General features: G+C 36.3%; 12 protein-coding genes and 1 pseudogene across 13 annotated transcripts, besides 3 other annotated features; 3 read left to right on the top strand and 10 right to left on the bottom strand.

The window, feature by feature from the left end:
- Positions 1 to 10,942: part of a mobile genetic element that runs on past the window's edge.
- Positions 770 to 1,006, bottom strand: TVAGG3_0982350 (uncharacterized protein; the record flags this gene model as incomplete). Its single annotated transcript, XM_051253964.1, has 1 exon — positions 770 to 1,006. One exon carries the CDS (start codon positions 1,004 to 1,006, stop codon positions 770 to 772), a length of 237 nt encoding a protein of 78 aa, XP_051079538.1.
- Positions 1,054 to 1,524, bottom strand: TVAGG3_0982340 (uncharacterized protein; the record flags this gene model as incomplete). Its single annotated transcript, XM_001305249.2, has 1 exon — positions 1,054 to 1,524. One exon carries the CDS (start codon positions 1,522 to 1,524, stop codon positions 1,054 to 1,056), a length of 471 nt encoding a protein of 156 aa, XP_001305250.2.
- On the bottom strand, positions 3,151 to 3,327 carry TVAGG3_0982330 (uncharacterized protein; the record flags this gene model as incomplete). Its single annotated transcript, XM_051253963.1, has 1 exon — positions 3,151 to 3,327. One exon carries the CDS (start codon positions 3,325 to 3,327, stop codon positions 3,151 to 3,153), a length of 177 nt encoding a protein of 58 aa, XP_051079537.1.
- On the top strand, positions 3,625 to 3,858 carry TVAGG3_0982320 (uncharacterized protein; the record flags this gene model as incomplete). The annotated part of the gene is made up of 1 exon (XM_051253962.1): positions 3,625 to 3,858. One exon carries the CDS (start codon positions 3,625 to 3,627, stop codon positions 3,856 to 3,858), a length of 234 nt encoding a protein of 77 aa, XP_051079536.1.
- On the top strand, positions 3,883 to 4,602 carry TVAGG3_0982310 (uncharacterized protein; the record flags this gene model as incomplete). Its single annotated transcript, XM_051253961.1, has 1 exon — positions 3,883 to 4,602. The coding sequence occupies one exon, from the start codon at positions 3,883 to 3,885 to the stop codon at positions 4,600 to 4,602; it is 720 nt and encodes a 239-aa protein (XP_051079535.1).
- Positions 7,571 to 8,425, bottom strand: TVAGG3_0982300 (protein of unknown function, DUF4106 family; the record flags this gene model as incomplete). The annotated part of the gene is made up of 1 exon (XM_051253960.1): positions 7,571 to 8,425. One exon carries the CDS (start codon positions 8,423 to 8,425, stop codon positions 7,571 to 7,573), a length of 855 nt encoding a protein of 284 aa, XP_051079534.1.
- On the top strand, positions 8,475 to 9,356 carry TVAGG3_0982290 (uncharacterized protein; the record flags this gene model as incomplete). Its single annotated transcript, XM_001303333.2, has 1 exon — positions 8,475 to 9,356. The coding sequence occupies one exon, from the start codon at positions 8,475 to 8,477 to the stop codon at positions 9,354 to 9,356; it is 882 nt and encodes a 293-aa protein (XP_001303334.2).
- Positions 10,943 to 12,076: 1,134 nt separating the features above from the next.
- Positions 12,077 to 12,595, bottom strand: TVAGG3_0982270 (SLEI family protein family; the record flags this gene model as incomplete). Its single annotated transcript, XM_051253959.1, has 1 exon — positions 12,077 to 12,595. The coding sequence occupies one exon, from the start codon at positions 12,593 to 12,595 to the stop codon at positions 12,077 to 12,079; it is 519 nt and encodes a 172-aa protein (XP_051079533.1).
- Positions 12,596 to 12,600: 5 nt separating this feature from the next.
- On the bottom strand, positions 12,601 to 13,214 carry TVAGG3_0982260 (annotated as a pseudogene). The gene has a single exon. A coding segment is annotated over exon 1 (614 nt).
- Positions 13,215 to 15,093: 1,879 nt separating this feature from the next.
- Positions 15,094 to 15,438, bottom strand: TVAGG3_0982250 (SLEI family protein family; the record flags this gene model as incomplete). Its single annotated transcript, XM_051253958.1, has 1 exon — positions 15,094 to 15,438. One exon carries the CDS (start codon positions 15,436 to 15,438, stop codon positions 15,094 to 15,096), a length of 345 nt encoding a protein of 114 aa, XP_051079532.1.
- A 2,088-nt stretch (positions 15,439 to 17,526) lies between these two features.
- Positions 17,527 to 17,769, bottom strand: TVAGG3_0982240 (SLEI family protein family; the record flags this gene model as incomplete). Its single annotated transcript, XM_051253957.1, has 1 exon — positions 17,527 to 17,769. A coding segment is annotated over one exon (243 nt), but the record flags the coding sequence as incomplete, so codon positions are not given.
- A 421-nt stretch (positions 17,770 to 18,190) lies between these two features.
- TVAGG3_0982230 (SLEI family protein family) lies at positions 18,191 to 18,382 on the bottom strand (the record flags this gene model as incomplete). The annotated part of the gene is made up of 1 exon (XM_001321077.2): positions 18,191 to 18,382. A coding segment is annotated over one exon (192 nt), but the record flags the coding sequence as incomplete, so codon positions are not given.
- A 739-nt stretch (positions 18,383 to 19,121) lies between these two features.
- Positions 19,122 to 19,158: a mobile genetic element.
- A 220-nt stretch (positions 19,159 to 19,378) lies between these two features.
- Positions 19,379 to 22,341: a mobile genetic element.
- Positions 19,764 to 21,020, bottom strand: TVAGG3_0982210 (uncharacterized protein; the record flags this gene model as incomplete). The annotated part of the gene is made up of 1 exon (XM_001321076.1): positions 19,764 to 21,020. The coding sequence occupies one exon, from the start codon at positions 21,018 to 21,020 to the stop codon at positions 19,764 to 19,766; it is 1,257 nt and encodes a 418-aa protein (XP_001321111.1).
- Positions 22,342 to 22,940: the final 599 nt, after the last annotated feature.

The raw sequence follows: 22,940 nt of genomic DNA, 5'->3' as shown, positions 1-22,940 counted from the left end.
ACACTTTACGAAACCGGCAATGTATATTTTACAACACAACCATAACACCAACTTAACCTTAAATATTTGCAAAACCGTCTGACACATAAACGAATTCACTACCGTCCTCACTAAATAAAAAATAACCTTATTTTATTTATTTTCCAACTTTTTTATTTCATTGTAAAGACATGTCTGACTACATTTACTATGACTCTTTCCCAGAACGTTTCCATGAGCTGTTTAAAACCCAAGTAAAACTGAGAAACATGCATTTTAACAAAGACAGACCCATTGACGATGAAAGAAACCCTGAATATATTACAATCCCATATGACGCAAAGTTCATTGCATACATTCCTTATGGTCGCAGAGGAACGAAAACTATTTCAACAAAGAACAAAAATTATTTCTGGAGCGATGAAGAAAATTGCCTTATCTACATAAATGCATACTTAAATAAAGCTACATATTGTACAAAAGAAGGTTGGACTGGATTTGAGCTCTACATATACGACGACGATGGAAACAGACGCTGTGTATACCCATACGATAATATGTACCATTGTTTTCATCAAGCATTAAACGAATACATAGTCAGTAAGGGTCTCATTCCTGCTGAGTAGAAATGTTATATTTTTGTTCTGTCATTTATATAAAAATAAACTTAAAAATAAATGATATCACCACCCTCACACGTATGAAAACATAGCGCAAAAATAAATTTAGGGTAGATGGGTATATCTAACCCGATTTCTAACCTCATTTCTATCCTGTTGAATTCATTGCTTTATAACTCTCTTCCTTTATCCAACTCTTCTAACTTCTTCTTAAGTTCAGCAATGTTGTCCTCATGAAGTTTAATCTTTCTCAAAATTCCTTCTTTATCTAATGGTTGCTTTATCTTTCTAAACTGAACTCTACCATCCTTCATAGTATGAACGTAAAAACCTTCTGGAACCGCTCCTGATTTAATGTATTCTACCAAGAACTTTTGTTTCATTGCTTCAGTGACTTTAGTCGTCATTTCAATCAAATAAAAATTTTAATATTAAATAAAAATAACGTTATTTTTCAGTAAGGAAACGCAGGAGTTTTACGATTTATTTGAGGAGTAGGTTCTGGTTTAAATGTTGGAGTCGGTTTTGGAGTTGACTTTTGAACAGGAGTTTGTACTTTCATAGGTTCAGGAGTCATTGAAGGTGTTGTTTGTGAAGGTGTTGGTTTTGACGTTGGTTTTGGCGAAGGTGTCGGAGTTTGTTTAACTTCAGCTACTTCAGTATTATTTACAACATTTGCTTTATTTCTTTTCAACATCATAACTGCTCCTGCTGTAGCTAGCAAACCTAGTGGGAGACCATATCTTATATAAGGACTTGACCAAATGCTATTTTTGACAGGAGCTGGTGGAACACCTAACCTTGGTGAGACTGCTCTTTGCCATTGTGCAGCTCGTAAGAAATATTCAATAGGTGCTCCATAATCGTTTGGTAAAGTTTGTTTCATAGATGGTGAAGGTTCGCGAGAGCTTGATGAAGAACTCATTTATAAGCTTTAAAAATAAACGTTCATCCTTTATTCCTCACTGTCGTCCGCGGCTAAGTTATAGTCATCTAATCTTATTATGGGGATGACTGACTGTCTTACCTGAATAGCAAAGCAACAATCCCTCATAAATCCAATAAGTGGCTTTGGTACATTTTCAGTTGCTAGTTCAATAGGTCCTTTAACAGACAATTTGTATGTTATTGGAGCAGTAGATTTGACCTTGCTGGAAGCAAAAGTCCACTTCTGTTGGAAAACCACATAAGAAATGTGTGTTGTCATAGCTATCCCATTTATGTTCCACACTACCATCATCCACCAATGACCTCATAACATCTTCATTAAATCCTATCATATCATTGTTTGTATTGCAAGCGTTCGCAACCATTTCATAAAATACAGGTCCATATGATTTTTCAGGTTCTGCAGGCATATTTCCATAAGCTCCCATGGAAAGCTGAAGATATTTAAACTTAGGGTTCTCAAAATTAACATAATAGTTGTCTTTCTTTCTAAATAGTGCCCAAATACTTTTAACATTATAGGCGTATAAGCTGCTGTAAATGTTGCACTTGAACTATCTGTATTCTTTGAGAATGAACCGTCCATAGGAATCCAATCCATAACTTTAACAGGAAAACATAAAGCCTCGTTTGTATAATGTTCTACAAGTTCTGTATAAATGTTAGGGTCTAAAGAGAATGACTTTGGATGAATGAAACATTCATTAAATCCATCTTTGTTCGAAATAGTTGCTGGGTTACAGTTGTAATAGTAACTGTTCCACTAGCTTCTACTGCCTTCGTTATCATAGTGAATGGTTCATTCCATGGAACAAATTTATTTGTCGGTGGATTTGAATCTGAAGCAAATGCAACTTTAAGAGTTGGATTGAAAGCAATGATATCATTTACAGATATAGATGTGCATTGTAAGGCGTCGATACTGAACTTTACTTTAAGCTGAATGTTTCCTGCAAAAGCTGGAATAAATCGAATAGCTTCTAATGGAAGGAATCTTCTAACAGGAATTCTTAAACGAAGCTTAAAATCAAATGATTTTCCTGCTGTAATTGGACCACTAACAATTTGTCCTGTTCTGCATGTTCCGAATGACTCCATACATCTTCATGTCGAGTCTTTGAGAAAACATCTACTTTCTTTATTTGTTCGGTAGTTTGTGAGTTTGAAGTTATATATGCTTCTTCTCTTGCGTTGTCTTGAGAATATACGATACGACCATTTGCAAGGATTTGATATCCAGCAACTGCATAGAAAGCGTCATCGAAACCAATCCAAAATCATGGTGGGTTTGTTTTATTGGAACCTGAACCAATTTCTTTATCTACAATAAATTGACCTTCCATTTTATACGTAATGAATGTATTGTAAAGGTCCAACATATTTTCACCAGGAGGTGAGAGATTGAATGTTACCCATGTGTTATCTTTAGCAGTTCCAGGTTGTGATGGAATCTTTGGTCAGAATATTTTCTATTAGTGTCACCAATTTGAACTGCATTGTCTATGATATCGAAATATGAGCGAATCTGATGAATATGCTCTGCTGGAGTAAATTCGTTTAGCTGTTCGTTCTGCATGTCTTTCCTTCGGATAAAAATATCTATTTACTTCATTATTCTCACTCTTCTTCTTGGCATTCGTGGTGGAAGTTGTTTCTTGACATTTTCAATGAACTGTACATTCTCTTTTGTCTCAACTTCTTTCACTGGCGGGTCAGGATTCTTTGACTCGGTTTGTTTTTCAATGAAATTCACGAACTTTGCAATAAGCTCTTGGTTCATTATTGAAAGTACATCTGGCTTCTTTTCTTCTGGTTCTATTGACTTTTCAGTTTGAATAGAAGGCTTAACATGGGCTTCGCCCTCGGTGCCATGCACCTTAATGTTGTCGCTTTCTGCATTCGCTAATGGAACCTTTCTTTTTCTTACGTATATTTTACCATCTTTACTCTGACTTACGTAATAGAAAGGATGTTGTATTCCTCTTGCGTCATTTAATATAATAGACTCTCGCTCTGATTTTGACAAGCTCATTTTACATCGGTTAAAGTTTTAATTTTGTTTTTTATCTGCAGCCAAATGACGCAGACAATAGATGTTGAAGCATTGAAGAAAGAAATTCGTGAGCAAATTTTATCCGAACTGAAGGAACAAAAACAAGAACAAAAGCCAGAGAGACCAAAGAGAAAACTTAGTGAAAAACAACTTGCTGCATTAGCTGCTGGAAGACAAAAGAACCCAAGACTACTGGCGAAAAAAGCTAGAGAAGAAGCTGAAGCAAAAGCTAAAGAAGCTGAAGCAAAGAAAGAGTAAATGGGTTATTTTTATCGGAACTAAATGTATAGACAAATACCTTTATCTGTTGCGTTCAGTAGTGAAAACCCTGACGTCAAAATAAAGGGGAACAGAGTAACGTTTAAGTTTCCAACAGACTGGATTGTGAACATAAATGAAGAGAAGTACATTGGCATAACATCTATGTATATAACACGTGCTTTCAGAAAGGTTGACTTTATACTTCAAGTCGAGATAGAAAATGACGAACAGTCTTTAAGCGCCCAAAACATTCACATATACAAATACTTTAAAGACGATACAACATTGTTGCAATGTATGATTTCATTTAATGAAATGTTCGAGAAAAAGTTTAACATTGAAGTACAAACTTTACAGCCTTTACGTGAGTTTCTTGCACAACTGAAAGAAGAAGGTAGTCAGCCACAACTTATAGACTTTCATTATGAATTTAATGAAAATGAAGATGGAACACATGACTGTCAGTTTGTTGTATTCTCACCATTCAATGAAGTCGCTAAAGAGAAAGAAAATCCATTACGTATAAGATTTCAAATCTCTGAACCAAGTGATGATTTCAAGAATGTTTTCAATTATGATGCAATGCTTCCGAGGAAAAATGAATTTTCAAAGATTGTAACACCTGGCATTTGGGATAGAAAGCAAGCTATATTATATTCAAACTTAAGTAAGGAGTTGAAAATGAGTTCATTGGTCATACAAGAACTTCACCACTTCCTAACCCTAAATACTATAAATTAACTGGCTTCAATCGTGAGTTTTGGATAGACATGTTCTCCACTCATGACCATAACTGCCCAGTGTTCTTACCTCCAGACCATAAGGACTGTCTCTACATTGAAGCACAACTCTTAAACTCTACCATCGCAGTATTGTAAAATCTACGCTAGTTTTATTTTTTCTGAAAATTTTATTTGAGTGAAAGGCATGGAAGGTGAAGGACATTGGCAAACACTCGAACATGACAATGACTATGAAATCTTTTCAGAGTACCCTTATCCAATTAGACGTATAAGCAATAAAAGAGTTGTTAGTGAGTTTGACCAAGGAGATGGTTATATTTGTGTAAATTTAAACAAACACAAGCTGATGAAACATAGAATAGTTGCAGAAACTTTCATTCCGAACCCTGAAGGACTTCGTGAAGTAGACCATATAAACAGAGACAGAGGAGACTTTCATATCTCGAACTTAAGATGGACGACAAGAAGAGAAAACATGAGAAATATTTCTGGTTCAAATGGCTATTGGTTTGACATTGTTGACTCTCTTCCTAAAGACGCTGTTGAAATTATACAATACTCATATCACACGTTAGAGAACTACTACTATGTCCCAAGTGAAGATGCCTTTTACTATTTCATGGGAACTCAATACAGACGAATGAATGTCTTAAGACAGTATAACAAAGATTATATAAACATTACAGATGTAGAAGGAAGAAGAACAAAGCTGTCTATTGCAAAGTTTAAGAGAGACAATGGTTATACATAAATGACAAAAATATATGACCTCATTATTTTTATCGAAATCAATGACTTTTTTAGTCTTTCCATCGTCAATGACTAAATCATTGCCTTCAATGGTTAAAGTTGAGTTTTCGTTTACTAATTCATGTGCTCTTCTTGCTTCATTTGTTTCATACGCATATGCAGCAATAGTCATATTTTAATGAGAATAAAATGTTGTTCTATTTGCAAAGTACTGACCCAAACGAATACGGGACAGTAAAGCTACAAACAAACTTAGGTCTTCAGAATGAAGCACTTGCTTTCAGAGTTGTTGACTTCAATACTATCGCAACTTTTGTCATAACAGATGAAACAGATTTCATAGAGATTGAAATAGATGACAAAAGAAGTTTTATAACATTTCCTAACAGAGCAGAGTATAGAATAGATAAAATTGCTGGAGTCATAGATACTCTCATAAATGAAGAAACTATTGACAACATAGATGTCGAACTCTCTTCTGAGGGAACATTGAAGTTCAGTTATGCAAAGGAGTTTAAGATAACACGAATGAGTCATAGAGTTCAACTTCTTTTAGGAGCATATCATATGACATTTCCTTTGAAAAGTGTTGACAAAACGATTGAGATGAAATCTGTTCCATACGTATGTTATGGTAATTGTTTGTACGTTGAGTCAAAAATAGCTAATGTCACAGGTATTTCAGGAGTTAATAGTAAAGGTTCAGTAGAATATAAATCCTTCTGTTATACAGTCAATTCAATGTTCATTCCAAATGTTCCTGTCATAGCAACTCATTTAGGTAAATGGGTTCGCATTAGTCCTCATAATTTGAAAGATATGCAATTCAGACTTGTTGACTTTCAAGGAGAGCCTGTAGAACTGAAGGCACCAGTGCGAATGACTGTTGAAGTTGACTTTTTAGAAAATATTAAATGCGACGGCTTACAAGAGAACTCAGAGCTAAAAAATAAAGTATGAATGTTATGTATTAGGTCATGAACTTTGGTTGTTGCTGTTTGATGAAACAAATGAGTTAGTTATGTCAGTCAAGAGAACAGAAAAATATTGTGTTAGTGAAAACTGCACCAAGTCAATAAGATTAAGTTTGCATTATGAAGATGAGTTCGATACTGTTGAAGAAGTTTTGGATAGATATTACAAATTGCTAACTTGAAATTTTTTGACTGACTGACTGCTTTAATTTACTAAAACATATTTCAAACAAAGCTTATAGTCAGTAGATAGTTTTGTATACTCGTTCGAATATCTATACTTAAACTCAACTCCTGTAGTTCCTGGTGTTTCAATGATGCGGATGTTACCTATTTTCATGAATAGTGGAGTTTGACCACAGCATTCGATTTCAGGGTCGAGATAGTCAATGACACATTGCTTTCCTGTTATTCGTGATATAACATTTTCAAGGTCCTCCTTTGTTAGAATTATTTGGTTCTTGCTTATAAGATTTGTCAAAAGCTTCTTATCGTCTTTGAGTAAGATAGTTTGATATAACTGAAGAAGGTAATGGTCTACGTTATCTGAAGGATTTGTTTGAACATTTGTGTAAGGATTGTCGTTGGCTTCTCTTGAAAGAACTTGGTCCAGTGGTGGATACTCTAACTTAACATCTGATGTAGCGTTAGCGTTTGAAGCTGTGTTTAAATTCACCGACTTAAGATCTGTTTCTTTTTCTTTCAAACACTCCGAACTATAGTTCTTTATGACAATATTGTTTGTCGTTCGTGAGTCAACATTTGATGTTGGTTCAATTGGAACATTAACAGCACCAGCTAAGATGGACTTACTTCTCATTTCATATAGAATAAAAACCTTTTATATGTATGAAATGAACAATATACTCGACAAGGGTTTGAATGTAAAGCTAATGAATGAAAATATTGTTGAATTCACTGAGACAGGTGCTGTGTATAAAGATGTAGAACTACTGAACAAAAGAGCTAAGGGAAGAAGCAGGAACATGAACAAAGGGTGAAGCCTATAAAAATTTATGTCAATGATGGCTCAGGAGGTTCAAACATAAAGTATGCAGAAAGTTATAGAGTTTATGCTCTCAAAGGTGAAAAGCCTTAATTTAAGAACAGCTATTCTAACACATATCCTCAAAAGTTAACGGATGGAGAAAGTGGATGATATGAATGACAGCAAAATATTAACAGAAATGGCGACAGAGATGCATGGAATTTGTTTACCATCAGTCAATTGAAGGTTAAACTTTAAAACAATGTTGGTCGTTCCCATGGAATATTTTTGACTTTAATGGTATTAGTCATGATATGAATCTCAAGGTATGAACGAGGAGAGATGAGAGACTTATATGCTTCCCAAATTTCTTCAAAAGGTAATGTTATACCTGACTGTTTCCAAATGAGTTCAATATCATAACATGAGAAACCTTGAAAGATAACGAAGTCAGTTATGAGACGTTTTATGTTTAAAGCTAAAAACCTCCATGTTTGCATAAGTATTGCTACAGTTAAATGGTAACGTCTGAATTTAGTTATGATGTTAGCTAATGGTGAGTCAGGCTTTGAAACTAAACCTTTTCCGGCGAAGTCGTCGCAAACGAGCAGAGTGTTTGAAGGATATTTTTTGAAGGGGTATTTTGAAAGTTTTGATAGAATGTAGTTTGTCAGTCGTTTCATATCGTAAACTCCTGAGTACTGACGTAAGTGGTGTTTGTCAATAATTCTTTCCATCTCCTCAGAAGTCTTTTGCATTCCTGACTGTATGAACTCTACGATGGCATAATATTTTCTCTTACGTCGAATGTAACGTTGAAGAAATTCAATGAGTTCACTGTCTGGAACTTTAACGACAGAGGCTTGAACTTTTGACATAAATGTTTTCGCTGTTGAATCCATAGAGTCTGAAGTTGCTGATATAATGATTTGGTCATAGTAAGAGTCGTTTCCTAAACGCTCTGTTATGAGTATATGACGAATGAGGTTAAATGTCTTACTTGAACCCATCTTTCCACAATAGAAATACACACCATTTGAACAGAATTCATAATCTTTGCTGAAAGGAAGAATAAGAGAAGAGTTAAGTTTGTCTGTAGTTTCATTCATGTCTTCATCTACATCATGTATTAAATGCTTCATTTTAATCTTATTAAAAATGCAAGTCAGAAATATTCAGAACATAGCACCGAGTCTAACTGACAAGAGTATAAAGATATACTATGAACACGTTATGATGAAACCTACCAAAATTCAAGAAAGTCAGTATACTTATGAATATCCAAGACACTGGGTAGAGTATGTAGGAGGTGAGAAAGCTATTGAAATAAGACAAGTTAGAAGTATTCCAGCAGGAAGAACAATATTATTGAAGAACTTTAATGTTTTGAGGTATAATGATGAAACAAAGAAGCAAGATAGTTTTCCTGTTGCTGTGTATGTGAACCTAGACACAGGAGATGACATGAAAGTTTTTAACACAAAGCTTCAAACGGTAGTGAGAGAACAACTTACTGCGGAAGGACATCCATTACCTTCAGAAGTTACCATAGCATATAATTTTGAAACAAACTCAATAGATTTTAAAGTCGTCTCTGCAAAGAAGTCAGGTTTTACATTTAATGAAGCAGATGTATATTCGAATGAAAACTTCAAAGCTATTGCATGGTTAGATAATGACGATTGCTTTAAGAAAATATTTAAATTCAGTGACTCAAAGATGTTAATAGATGACCTTCGTGGAATGTTACCATCGACGTTTACAGTAGAAGGTTCAGCAGGATTGCTTACAAGATTGTCAATTGGTGGTATTTGGTCTCGTGAGAACATTGTTATAAAATCCAGTATAAGTGAATTTGCTGAAGAATCTATATTATGTCTTTCAAACTATATGTATTCGCCACCGAAGCATTATAGTATAACAAACTTTGTCAGTAAGTTTAACATAAGACTTGTCGAACCTTCTTCAATGAAAGATGTTGTGCTACCTAAAGACGGAAAGGATGGACTCATTATTGAGATGATTTTAATAGCATATTAAATGAGTTTGTTTTTGAAGGTCATTCATGATGAAATAATTGTTGTAGAAGATGTTAGCAATTGTTCAGACATTTTGAAGCGTATAGATGATATAAGAAATAAGTTAGATAGACCGCAAAGCGGTGAGGGCGAAGCCCGTGAGAACGTTTATGTTTCATTGACTTTCTCCAGTAACGAGAACTTTTATGAGATAATATTGAAGAGAGATGATTTTAATATGGTGTAAATGGTAGCTTGGGCAGCTTTAGGCGCAATGGGAACAAAAGCATTAGCATTTGGAGCAAAAGCACTTGGAGCTTATGACGCAGTAAATAAAATGAGTGGAGGAAGGGTTTCGAAGACATTAGATGCAAATAAAGGAAAGATTGGAGGCTGGGTTGCAAAGAAGTTAAGATTAAATAAAATAGGGCTCATAAATAAAGCATCCAATTTGGTTGCGACTGAGTCAGAAAATGCTTTAGGAAAGGACGATGTGTTTGCAAAACACGCAAAAGACTTTAATGACCAGATGAAAGGTGAAACAATGCATTTAAATAGAGTCGATGGAACTAAAGAAAATGTTTCTTCTCCACAACTTCCACCAGCAGTTCTTCCGTATGGTCCTTATGGAATGTATGGAAACCCTTATGAACGACCATTTGACCCATTGACTGGTGGAAGTAATTGGTATCATTACGGACGAAGAAGAAAGACAGTCAAGTTGGAGACAGATGTTAAGAAAGCAACTAAAAAGAAACCAAGGAAGAGAGTTATAAAGCAATGAATTCAACAGGATAGAAATGAGGTTAGAAATCGGGTTAGATATACCCATCTACCCTAAATTTATTTTTGCGCTATGTTTTCATACGTGTGAGGGTGGTGATATCATTTATTTTTAAGTTTATTTTTATATAAATGACAGAACAAAAATATAACATTTCTACTCAGCAGGAATGAGACCCTTACTGACTATGTATTCGTTTAATGCTTGATGAAAACAATGGTACATATTATCGTATGGGTATACACAGCGTCTGTTTCCATCGTCGTCGTATATGTAGAGCTCAAATCCAGTCCAACCTTCTTTTGTACAATATGTAGCTTTATTTAAGTATGCATTTATGTAGATAAGGCAATTTTCTTCATCGCTCCAGAAATAATTTTTGTTCTTTGTTGAAATAGTTTTCGTTCCTCTGCGACCATAAGGAATGTATGCAATGAACTTTGCGTCATATGGGATTGTAATATATTCAGGGTTTCTTTCATCGTCAATGGGTCTGTCTTTGTTAAAATGCATGTTTCTCAGTTTTACTTGGGTTTTAAACAGCTCATGGAAACGTTCTGGGAAAGAGTCATAGTAAATGTAGTCAGACATGTCTTTACAATGAAATAAAAAAGTTGGAAAATAAATAAAATAAGGTTATTTTTTATTTAGTGAGGACGGTAGTGAATTCGTTTATGTGTCAGACGGTTTTGCAAATATTTAAGGTTAAGTTGGTGTTATGGTTGTGTTGTAAAATATACGTTGCCGGTTTCGTAAAGTGTCAAACCGTTATCATGGGTAAGGAGGCGCGCAGTGCCGCCGTACCCAAGATAGTCATACTAACTGAGGAAGCATCTTGATCAAGAGAGGAAGTACTTTGAAGAAGAGAGGAATCACTTTGTTGAAGAGAGGAAGCATCTTGATCAAGAGAGGAAGCACTTTGTTGAAGAGAGGAAGCACCTTGATCAAGAGAGGAAGTACTTTGTTGAAGAGAGGAAGCACCTTGATGAAGAGAGGAAGTACTTTGAAGAAGAGAGGAAGCATCTTGTTGAAGAGAGGAAGCATCTTGATGAAGAGAGGAAGCACCTTGATGAAGAGAGGAAGCACTTTGTTGAAGAGAGGAAGCTGCATCTTGAGCAAGAGAGGAAGCACTTTGTTGAAGAGAGGAAGCATCTTGATCAAGAGAGGAAGCATCTTGATCAAGAGAGGAAGCATCTTGATCAAGAGAGGAAGCACTTTGTTGAAGAGAGGAAGCATCTTGATCAAGAGAGGAAGCATCTTGATCAAGAGAGGAAGCACTTTGTTGAAGAGAGGAAGCACCTTGATCAAGAGAGGAAGTACTTTGTTGAAGAGAGGAAGCACCTTGATGAAGAGAGGAAGTACTTTGAAGAAGAGAGGAAGCATCTTGTTGAAGAGAGGAAGCATCTTGATCAAGAGAGGAAGTACTTTGAAGAAGAGAGGAATCACTTTGTTGAAGAGAGGAAGCATCTTGATGAAGAGAGGAAGCACCTTGATCAAGAGAGGAAGTACTTTGTTGAAGAGAGGAAGCACCTTGATCAAGAGAGGAAGTACTTTGTTGAAGAGAGGAAGCACCTTGATCAAGAGAGGAAGTACTTTGAAGAAGAGAGGAAGCATCTTGTTGAAGAGAGGAAGCATCTTGATGAAGAGAGGAAGCACCTTGATGAAGAGAGGAAGCATCTTGATGAAGAGAGGAAGCACCTTGATGAAGAGAGGAAGCACTTTGTTGAAGAGAGGAAGCTGCATCTTGAGCAAGAGAGGAAGCACTTTGTTGAAGAGAGGAAGCACCTTGATCAAGAGAGGAAGTACTTTGTTGAAGAGAGGAAGCACCTTGATCAAGAGAGGAAGCATCTTGATCAAGAGAGGAAGCATCTTGATCAAGAGAGGAAGCACTTTGTTGAAGAGAGGAAGCACCTTGATCAAGAGAGGAAGCATCTTGATCAAGAGAGGAAGCATCTTGATCAAGAGAGGAAGCACTTTGTTGAAGAGAGGAAGCACTTGATCAAGAGAGGAAGTACTTTGAAGAAGAGGAAGCACTTGATGAAGAGAGGAAGCACCTTGATGAAGAGAGGAAGTACTTTGAAGAAGAGAGGAAGCATCTTGTTGAAGAGAGGAAGCATCTTGATGAAGAGAGGAAGCACCTTGATGAAGAGAGGAAGCACTTTGTTGAAGAGAGGAAGCTGCATCTTCATCAAGAGAGGAAGTACTTTGAAGAAGAGAGGAAGCACCTTGATGAAGAGAGGAAGCACCTTGATGAAGAGAGGAAGTACTTTGAAGAAGAGAGGAAGCATCTTGTTGAAGAGAGGAAGCATCTTGATCAAGAGAGGAAGCATCTTGATCAAGAGAGGAAGCACTTTGTTGAAGAGAGGAAGCACCTTGATCAAGAGAGGAAGTACTTTGAAGAAGAGAGGAAGCATCTTGTTGAAGAGAGGAAGCATCTTGATCAAGAGAGGAAGCATCTTGATGAAGAGAGGAAGCATCTTGATCAAGAGAGGAAGCACTTTGTTGAAGAGAGGAAGCACTTGATGAAGAGAGGAAGCATCTTGATCAAGAGAGGAAGCACTTTGTTGAAGAGAGGAAGCACTTGATCAAGAGAGGAAGCACTTTGTTGAAGAGAGGAAGCACTTGATGAAGAGAGGAAGCATCTTGATGAAGAGAGGAAGCACTTGATCAAGAGAGGAAGTACTTTGAAGAGAGAGGAAGCATCTTGATGAAGAGAGGAAGCATCTTGATGAAGAGAGGAAGCATCTTGATCAAGAGAGGAAGCATCTTGATCAAGAGAGGAAGCACTTTGTTGAAGAGAGGAAGCACTTGATGAAGAGAGGAAGCATCTTGATCAAGAGAGGAAGCACTTTGTTGAAGAGAGGAAGCACTTGATCAAGAGAGGAAGCACTTTGTTGAAGAGAGGAAGCACCTTGATGAAGAGAGGAAGCATCTTATCAAGAGAGGAAGCACTTGATCAAGAGAGGAAGCATCTTGATCAAGAGAGGAAGCATCTTGATGAAGAGAGGAAGCACTTGATGAAGAGAGGAAGCATCTTGATGAAGAGAGGAAGCACTTGATGAAGAGAGGAAGCACTTTGTTGAAGAGAGGAAGCATCTTGATCAAGAGAGGAAGCACTTTGTTGAAGAGAGGAAGCACTTGATGAAGAGAGGAAGCATCTTGATCAAGAGAGGAAGCACTTTGTTGAAGAGAGGAAGCACTTGATCAAGAGAGGAAGCACTTGATGAAGAGAGGAAGCATCTTGATCAAGAGAGGAAGCACTTTGTTGAAGAGAGGAAGCACCTTGATCAAGAGAGGAAGTACTTTGTTGAAGAGAGGAAGCACTTGATGAAGAGAGGAAGTACTTTGAAGAAGAGAGGAAGCATCTTGTTGAAGAGAGGAAGCATCTTGATGAAGAGAGGAAGCACTTGATGAAGAGAGGAAGCACTTTGTGAAGAGAGGAAGCATCATCTTGATGAAGAGAGGAAGCACTTTGTTGAAGAGAGGAAGCATCTTGATGAAGAGAGGAAGCATCTTGATCAAGAGAGGAAGCACTTTGTGAAGAGAGGAAGCATCTTGATCAAGAGAGGAAGCATCTTGATGAAGAGAGGAAGCACTTTGTTGAAGAGAGGAAGCACCTTGATCAAGAGAGGAAGTACTTTGTGAAGAGAGGAAGCACTTGATGAAGAGAGGAAGTACTTTGTTGAAGAGAGGAAGCATCTTGTTGAAGAGAGGAAGCATCTTGATCAAGAGAGGAAGTACTTTGAAGAAGAGAGGAATCACTTTGTTGAAGAGAGGAAGCATCTTGATGAAGAGAGGAAGCACCTTGATCAAGAGAGGAAGTACTTTGTTGAAGAGAGGAAGCACCTTGATCAAGAGAGGAAGTACTTTGAAGAAGAGAGGAAGTACTTTGATGAAGAGAGGAAGTACTTTGAAGAAGAGAGGAAGCATCTTGTTGAAGAGAGGAAGCATCTTGATGAAGAGAGGAAGCACCTTGATGAAGAGAGGAAGCATCTTGATGAAGAGAGGAAGCATCTTGATGAAGAGAGGAAGCACCTTGATGAAGAGAGGAAGCATCTTGATCAAGAGAGGAAGCACCTTGATCAAGAGAGGAAGTACTTTGTTGAAGAGAGGAAGCACCTTGATCAAGAGAGGAAGTACTTTGAAGAAGAGAGGAAGCACCTTGATGAAGAGAGGAAGCATCTTGATCAAGAGAGGAAGTACTTTGAAGAAGAGAGGAAGCATCTTGTTGAAGAGAGGAAGCATCTTGATGAAGAGAGGAAGCACTTTGTTGAAGAGAGGAAGCATCTTGATGAAGAGAGGAAGCACTTTGTGAAGAGAGGAAGCATCTTGATCAAGAGAGGAAGTACTTTGTGAAGAGAGGAAGCACCTTGATGAAGAGAGGAAGTACTTTGAAGAGAGAGGAAGCATCTTGATCAAGAGAGGAAGCACTTTGTTGAAGAGAGGAAGCACTTGATCAAGAGAGGAAGCATCTTGATCAAGAGAGGAAGCATCTTGATGAAGAGAGGAAGCACTTTGTTGAAGAGAGGAAGCACTTGATCAAGAGAGGAAGTACTTTGAAGAAGAGAGGAAGCACTTGATGAAGAGAGGAAGCACTTGATGAAGAGAGGAAGTACTTGAAGAAGAGAGGAAGCATCTTGTTGAAGAGAGGAAGCATCTTGATGAAGAGAGGAAGCACTTGATGAAGAGAGGAAGCACTTTGTTGAAGAGAGGAAGCTGCATCTTCATCAAGAGAGGAAGTACTTTGAAGAAGAGAGGAAGCACTTGATGAAGAGAGGAAGCACTTGATGAAGAGAGGAAGTACTTTGAAGAAGAGAGGAAGCACTTGTTGAAGAGAGGAAGCATCTTGATGAAGAGAGGAAGCATCTTGATGAAGAGAGGAAGCATCTTGATGAAGAGAGGAAGCACTTGATCAAGAGAGGAAGCATCTTGATCAAGAGAGGAAGCACTTTGTTGAAGAGAGGAAGCATCTTGATCAAGAGAGGAAGCACTTGATCAAGAGAGGAAGCACTTTGTTGAAGAGAGGAAGCACTTTGTTGAAGAGAGGAAGCATCTTGATGAAGAGAGGAAGCACCTTGATGAAGAGAGGAAGCACTTTGTTGAAGAGAGGAAGCATCTTGATGAAGAGAGGAAGCACTTGATGAAGAGAGGAAGCACTTGATGAAGAGAGGAAGCACTTGATGAAGAGAGGAAGTACTTTGAAGAAGAGGAAGCATCTTGATGAAGAGAGGAAGCACCTTGATGAAGAGAGGAAGCACTTGATGAAGAGAGGAAGCATCTTGATGAAGAGAGGAAGTACTTTGAAGAAGAGAGGAAGCATCTTGATGAAGAGAGGAAGTACTTTGAAGAAGAGAGGAAGCACTTGATCAAGAGAGGAAGTACTTTTAAGAAGAGAGGAAGTACTTTGAAGAAGAGAGGAAGCACTTGATCAAGAGAGGAAGTACTTTTGAAGAGAGGAAGCATCTTGTTGAAGAGAGGAAGCATCTTGATGAAGAGAGGAAGCATCTTGATGAAGAGAGGAAGCATCTTGATCAAGAGAGGAAGCATCTTGATGAAGAGAGGAAGCATCTTGATCAAGAGAGGAAGCACTTGTGAAGAGAGGAAGCATCTTGATCAAGAGAGGAAGCATCTTGATCAAGAGAGGAAGCACTTTGTTGAAGAGAGGAAGCACTTTGTTGAAGAGAGGAAGCATCTTGATCAAGAGAGGAAGCATTTGATCAAGAGAGGAAGCACTTTGTTGAAGAGAGGAAGCACTTTGGAAGAGAGGAAGCATCTTGATCAAGAGAGGAAGCACCTTGATGAAGAGAGGAAGCACCTTGATGAAGAGAGGAAGTACTTTGAAGAAGAGAGGAAGTACTTTGAAGAAGAGAGGAAGCATCTTGTTGAAGAGAGGAAGCATCTTGATGAAGAGAGGAAGCACCTTGATGAAGAGAGGAAGCATCTTGATGAAGAGAGGAAGCACCTTGATGAAGAGAGGAAGTACTTTGAAGAAGAGAGGAAGCATCTTGTTGAAGAGAGGAAGCATCTTGATCAAGAGAGGAAGCATCTTGATGAAGAGAGGAAGCACTTGATCAGAGAGAGGAAGCACTTGATCAAGAGAGGAAGTACTTTTAAGAAGAGAGGAAGCATCTTGATGAAGAGAGGAAGCATCTTGATCAAGAGAGGAAGCATCTTGATCAAGAGAGGAAGCATCTTGATCAAGAGAGGAAGCACTTTGTTGAAGAGAGGAAGCATCTTGATCAAGAGAGGAAGCATCTTGATCAAGAGAGGAAGCACTTTGTTGAAGAGAGGAAGCACTTTGTTGAAGAGAGGAAGCATCTTGATGAAGAGAGGAAGCACCTTGATGAAGAGAGGAAGCACTTTGTTGAAGAGAGGAAGCTGCATCTTGATGAAGAGAGGAAGCACTTGATGAAGAGAGGAAGCACTTGATGAAGAGAGGAAGTACTTTGAAAGAGAGGAAGTACTTTGAAGAAGAGAGGAAGCATCTTTGAAGAGAGGAAGCACTTGATGAAGAGAGGAAGCACTTGATGAAGAGAGGAAGCATCTTGATGAAGAGAGGAAGTACTTTGAAGAAGAGAGGAAGCACCTTGATCAAGAGAGGAAGTACTTTTAAGAAGAGAGGAAGCATCTTGATGAAGAGAGGAAGCATCTTGATCAAGAGAGGAAGCATCTTGATGAAGAGAGGAAGCACTTGATGAAGAGAGGAAGCATCTTGATGAAGAGAGGAAGCACTTGATGAAGAGAGGAAGCACTTTGTTGAAGAGAGGAAGCTGCATCTTGATCAAGAGAGGAAGCACTTTGTTGAAGAGAGGAAGCACCTTGATCAAGAGAGGAAGCATCTTGATCAAGAGAGGAAGTACTTTTAAGAAGAGAGGAAGCATCTTGTTGAAGAGAGGAAGCATCTTGATCAAGAGAGGAAGCATCTTGATCAAGAGAGGAAGTACTTTGTTGAAGAGAGGAAGCACCTTGATCAAGAGAGGAAGCACATTGATCAAGAGAGGAAGCATCTTGATCAAGAGAGGAAGCACTTTGTTGAAGAGAGGAAGCACCTTGATCAAGAGAGGAAGTACTTTGTTGAAGAGAGGAAGCACCTTGATGAAGAGAGGAAGTACTTTGAAGAAGAGAGGAAGCATCTTGTGAAGAGAGGAAGCATCTTGATGAAGAGAGGAAGCACTTGATGAAGAGAGGAAGCACTTTGTTGAAGAGAGGAAGCATCTTGAGCAAGAGAGGAAGCACTTTGTTGAAGAGAGGAAGCATCTTGATGAAGAGAGGAAGCACTTGATCAAGAGAGGAAGCATCTTGATGAAGAGAGGAAGCACTTTGTTGAAGAGAGGAAGCATCTTGATCAAGAGAGGAAGCATCTTGATCAAGAGAGGAAGCACTTTGTTGAAGAGAGGAAGCACTTTGAAGAGAGGAAGCACTTGATGAAGAGAGGAAGCATCTTGATCAAGAGAGGAAGCACTTTGATGAAGAGAGGAAGCACCTTGATCAAGAGAGGAAGCATCTTGTTGAAGAGAGGAAGCATCTTGATCAAGAGAGGAAGCATCTTGATCAAGAGAGGAAGCATCTTGATCAAGAGAGGAAGCACTTTGTTGAAGAGAGGAAGCATCTTGATCAAGAGAGGAAGTACTTTGTTGAAGAGAGGAAGCACCTTGATGAAGAGAGGAAGTACTTTGAAGAAGAGAGGAAGCATCTTGTGAAGAGAGGAAGTACTTTGAAGAAGAGAGGAAGCATCTTGTGAAGAGAGGAAGCACCTTGATCAAGAGAGGAAGTACTTTGAAGAAGAGAGGAAGCATCTTGTTGAAGAGAGGAAGCACCTTGATGAAGAGAGGAAGCACCTTGATGAAGAGAGGAAGCACCTTGATGAAGAGAGGAAGCACTTTGTTGAAGAGAGGAAGCTGCATCTTGAGCAAGAGAGGAAGCACTTTGTTGAAGAGAGGAAGCATCTTGATCAAGAGAGGAAGCACTTTGTTGAAGAGAGGAAGCACCTTGATCAAGAGAGGAAGTACTTTGTTGAAGAGAGGAAGCACCTTGATGAAGAGAGGAAGTACTTTGAAGAAGAGAGGAAGCATCTTGATCAAGAGAGGAAGCACCTTGATCAAGAGAGGAAGCTGCATGATGGAGTGAGGAAGCATCTTGATCAAGAGAGGAAGTACTTTGAAGAAGAGAGGAATCACTTTGTTGAAGAGAGGAAGCATCTTGATGAAGAGAGGAAGCATCTTGATCAAGAGAGGAAGCACCTTGATGAAGAGAGGAAGCTGCATGATGGATGCATGATGGAGTGAGGAAGCATCTTGATGAAGAGAGGAAGCGTAAGAACCGATAACATTTACAAAATATTAAATTTATTTTGTAAATTTTCCAAAAGCCTGAGTACTAATGTAATATAAATGCTCCAAAAATACCATCCCTCCTTCCAAAAGCGTAAGAACCGATAACATTTACAAAATATTAAATTTATTTTGTAAATTTTCCAAAAGCCTGAGTACCAATGTAATATAAATGCTCCAAAAATACCATCCCTCCTTCCAAAAGCGTAAGAACCGATAACATTTACAAAATATTAAATTTATTTTGTAAATTTTCCAAAAGCCTGAGTACCAATGTAATATAAATGCTCCAAAAATACCATCCCTCCTTCCAAAAGCGTAAGAACCGATAACATTTACAAAATATTAAATTTATTTTGTAAATTTTCCAAAAGCCTGAGTACCAATATAATATAAATGCACTAAAAACCCAACTGCCAATAGCATGTATTCAAAAAATGCAATTCAATACAAATTTGATTGCATTTTTTGAGATGGAAGTGTATCTGAATTCACAATTGTAATCCACGAATACACTTCCATCTCATTGATAAGAGGCTAATGTTTTTCTCATTAATAAGGCGCTGTTGGCCTCTATCCATAGCCGAAGTGATATTAACGTATGTTAACGTACAAAGTAAAAACATGTTTTTTCTTTTTAAAATCATTTAGTAATTAATAATATTTAGCACTGTAATAAACAGAAATTCATCAAAAGTGACAGCTCTCAATTTTTTGACATTTGTAAATTCTAAATTGAATGAGAAAAATGAAATAATACTAAGCATAATACAATATTCTAGATTTAATTATAATTAGGAAAAAGTTAGTTTTGAGAGTACTTTTCATAGGCATATAGAATGAAATCTTCTGAAAAATAATATCACATAAACTCATATTATTTTCTAATATATAACTATTTTATATAAAAATCAAATTCAATGATCTTAAGGGTATAGTAAACTCAAAATTCTAGAGTTTTGAGAGTGCCAATAAACTCTATAGGCCTATATATATCTATATTTTAAAGGAGAGGTTACGCCATAATATTTGATATTATAAATTATTAATTCAAAATAAAAGTAGAAAATGAAACTAATTTATTCTAACCTATATAAATATATCAATAATCTAAAATGATTATAGTCTGAACTATATTTTACCAGATTATCAAATATAAGAGAAATGAAATAAGGCATAAAAATATCATAGCATAATTATTGGATAAATGCATTAATAAATTATTTATATCATAATGAGAAAAAATCAAAATAAGAAAATGAGCATAATAATAATTTAATTAAAAACAAAAACAATAAATAAAATGTAATTTTCGTTAATCAAAGTCATCAATGTCTTCGTCTTCTGATTCCCATTCGGACTTGAAAACTTGATAATCTCCTCCTGGTACACTCTGAATGGATTTTTTGTATTTGTTCTGTTTTTTAGAACCTTTTGTAACAGTTTTTTGTTTCAATATCATTTTGGAGTAACAATTCTCTTCAAATGATTTGACACAATCTTCTGGAAGTGGGGGAAGATGTAATGCTTTTTGTATATCTCCGAGAAAATGCTCTGGATCATTCCATTCTAAGATTGCAACGTTAACTCTAATGTTAATGTTCTTCCAGGCTCTTGATTTGTCCAAATAGCATGCAATTTTGGAAGAAACTTTGGAAACTATGGGTGTCCATTTGTGAACCCAGTCATAGAGCATGAATTGAAGTTGGATCAAATTGACACCTTTTTGCCATTCAAAGCATTTGTAATTGTGCGGTTCGCAAAAAGAATGATTGCCTACGTAATGGTAGACACAATTCTCCCACATTTTCGTACGTTTGTCAATATTTTCTTCGGCAAAACATGACCAAAGCCACATACTTAGGCTTGCATTCAGACCCCAGAAAGGTCTCTCTATTTTTTCAATCTTCTGAGTCTTGTCGTTGAAAACTTCAACTGTCTTATGAGAGGCTGAGAACTTTGTAAAATCTTTTGAGATATTTTTTGATACATGACCTGGATCGAATCTTTCAAGATGAGAGACGCCAAATTCTTTAAAGACAGAGACACTTTTGTTATCTCGGTCTTTAATAATCTCTTTAACATCTTTCAAGATATTGTATTTCTTTAATTGCTTCAAGATGATTCGAGTTCCAGCACTTTCCATATTGTTGGAAGCTCCGGAATACTGAGCATGCTGTCTGTTTCCACCAATATGGTTGATGTTCACGCATGCAAGAACTCTTTTTGTGACAGCATCGAGCGCAGTTACTGTACAACTTGGCGAGTTTCGCCTGTGCGTCCATCTTGCATCAATGGATAAGTAACCACTGAAGGACTTTCTCGACAGCATTAGGGAAATACTTTTAAGTCTTCTAATCTTATCGTCACAAAATCTCTGTTGTCTCATGACACCACTCTTCACAGGGGGCTTAGTTCCACAAAGAGAAAGAAAGCGAGCACCTTTTGTATATGGCATTCCGGTCATTATGCAAGCACCAAGCATCTGTCGCGCTGAGAGTCGACGACGTTCGTGGAGTAAAATGTTATGCATTGCCTTTGTTTTCCGTTTTGGGTGAACAATATGGCCCATACAACAACAAAAAAATGAAATCCCGCCAAAAGTGAAAATTGAATAAAAAGTAATAATTAATAAATATATACTATATCATTAGATGAATATTTTGGAATAACATTTTAAAATCGAGGTTTTTCAATGGATAACGGTTCAATCAAAAATTTGACCCCATTTTAGAATCTACATTAAAAATGGAACATTTCTGTCGTTTCAAAATTCCAAAATAACGTTTCTATTCCTCTCAAAAGTAAAAACAAACTTTATTGGGGAAAAATATTTTTATTTTCCAAAAAAAAAATGAAAACTTTAAATTCAAATTTAATTTTGATGCTTTTGTTTGTGATTTTTTGGATTTCGAAAAAAATTTGAAAATTCAGACAAGTTACCATTAACACTAATACGTTTCAGCGAGTCGGTCCCATCAGAGAAATTTTCATAAATCGGCGATATAATTTATTATTTCAGCAAAACATTCTCAGATCCAACTAGAATAAGGTCAAATTATACAAATTTAGCAAAGGCTAGTTATCCTACCTATTCAATTAACTTTAATTTTAAATAATTCAAGACAATTCTCAAAATTACCTTAATAATCGCGTTCTCTTCGCAAAATGACGATTCCTCATTCACTACCAGCATAACTGAGGGCTTGTGCTCACAGAATAATACAGATAATTTACTTATTAATGCAAAATTTAGTACCAAAAGGTAATCATAGAAGATACAAAAAAGTTTCTTTATTTTGATTGCTGATTTTATTTCTTCTAAAATTTACCAAATCTAAAAAATCCAAAATTGAATGCTATTGAATTTCATGTTTATGTAACATATACTATTTATTATATAAGGAATAAAAATTTTATAGTTTTAATCAAAAATAAAGGTGTACTAAATGCATACAAAACAAGGTATTTTTTACTCATCCAAAATATGTTAACAGTGCTATTTATATAATCAATATCCGAATTTCGAAATCATTTTGATGAAATCTTTATTTTAAAATTGAGTTGACTGTTAAAATCACCCGAGAAGAGGGATTATCTCAATGAAAAGTACATAAAATAGCAAACGCACAAGATGGCACTATGCAGCTTTATATTGTTATACAGGATGAACATATAAAATGTTTGGAAAACACTTACTTCGTTCTACAAATGTGTATCTCTTTATATCAAAGATTCTTCTCAAATTATTGAGAGACTTCTCTCAAAAAAAGGAAAATTTGATAACTAAAAAAATTATGGCATAACCTCTCGTTTTACATAGATATATATTTACATGGTCACAGAGCTTATTTTCATTGTCAAAACTTAAAAATTTTTAGTGGACTATACCCTTAAAAGCGAAGGATAAACCACAAAATTTACGAATATAATGAGTGGGAATATAATGCTTATCTATCATAAAACCATATGAAATATCAATTTTTGCTTTACGCCTAATTTTTGACGACAATTAGCAAAAAATGTTAAATGTTTTTATTTATCATGCAATTCTTCTTGCGACCAAAGATTTGAATAAAATTTCAAAAAAATAAGATAGCTTAAAAATAATATACGGTAGTGTTTACTAATAGATGAATAGTATATAAATTCTATTAAAATGAATTTGATCCAAAAAAATATATAAAATTTGATCATAAATAAAATCGTTTTAAATTACTTCTTCATTTAAATATATAACAATTATTTTTGGTTTTATATTTTTTTTGGATCAAATCCATTTTAATAGAATTTATATACTATTCATCTATTAGTAAACACTACCGTATATTATTTTTTAAGCTATCTTATTTTTTGAACTTTTATTCAAATCTTTGGTCGCAAGAAGAATTGCATGATAAATAAAAACATTTAATCAAAGTCAATTTTATTTTTCATATTCAAATGGACTGAGTGTTAACATTTAACATTTTTTGCTAATTGTCGTCAAAAA

Source organism: Trichomonas vaginalis, chromosome I (genome assembly GCF_026262505.1).
Source record: "Trichomonas vaginalis G3 chromosome I, whole genome shotgun sequence".
NCBI lineage: Eukaryota > Parabasalia > Trichomonadida > Trichomonadidae > Trichomonas > Trichomonas vaginalis.
This window is presented reverse-complemented; position numbering and strand designations above follow the sequence as displayed.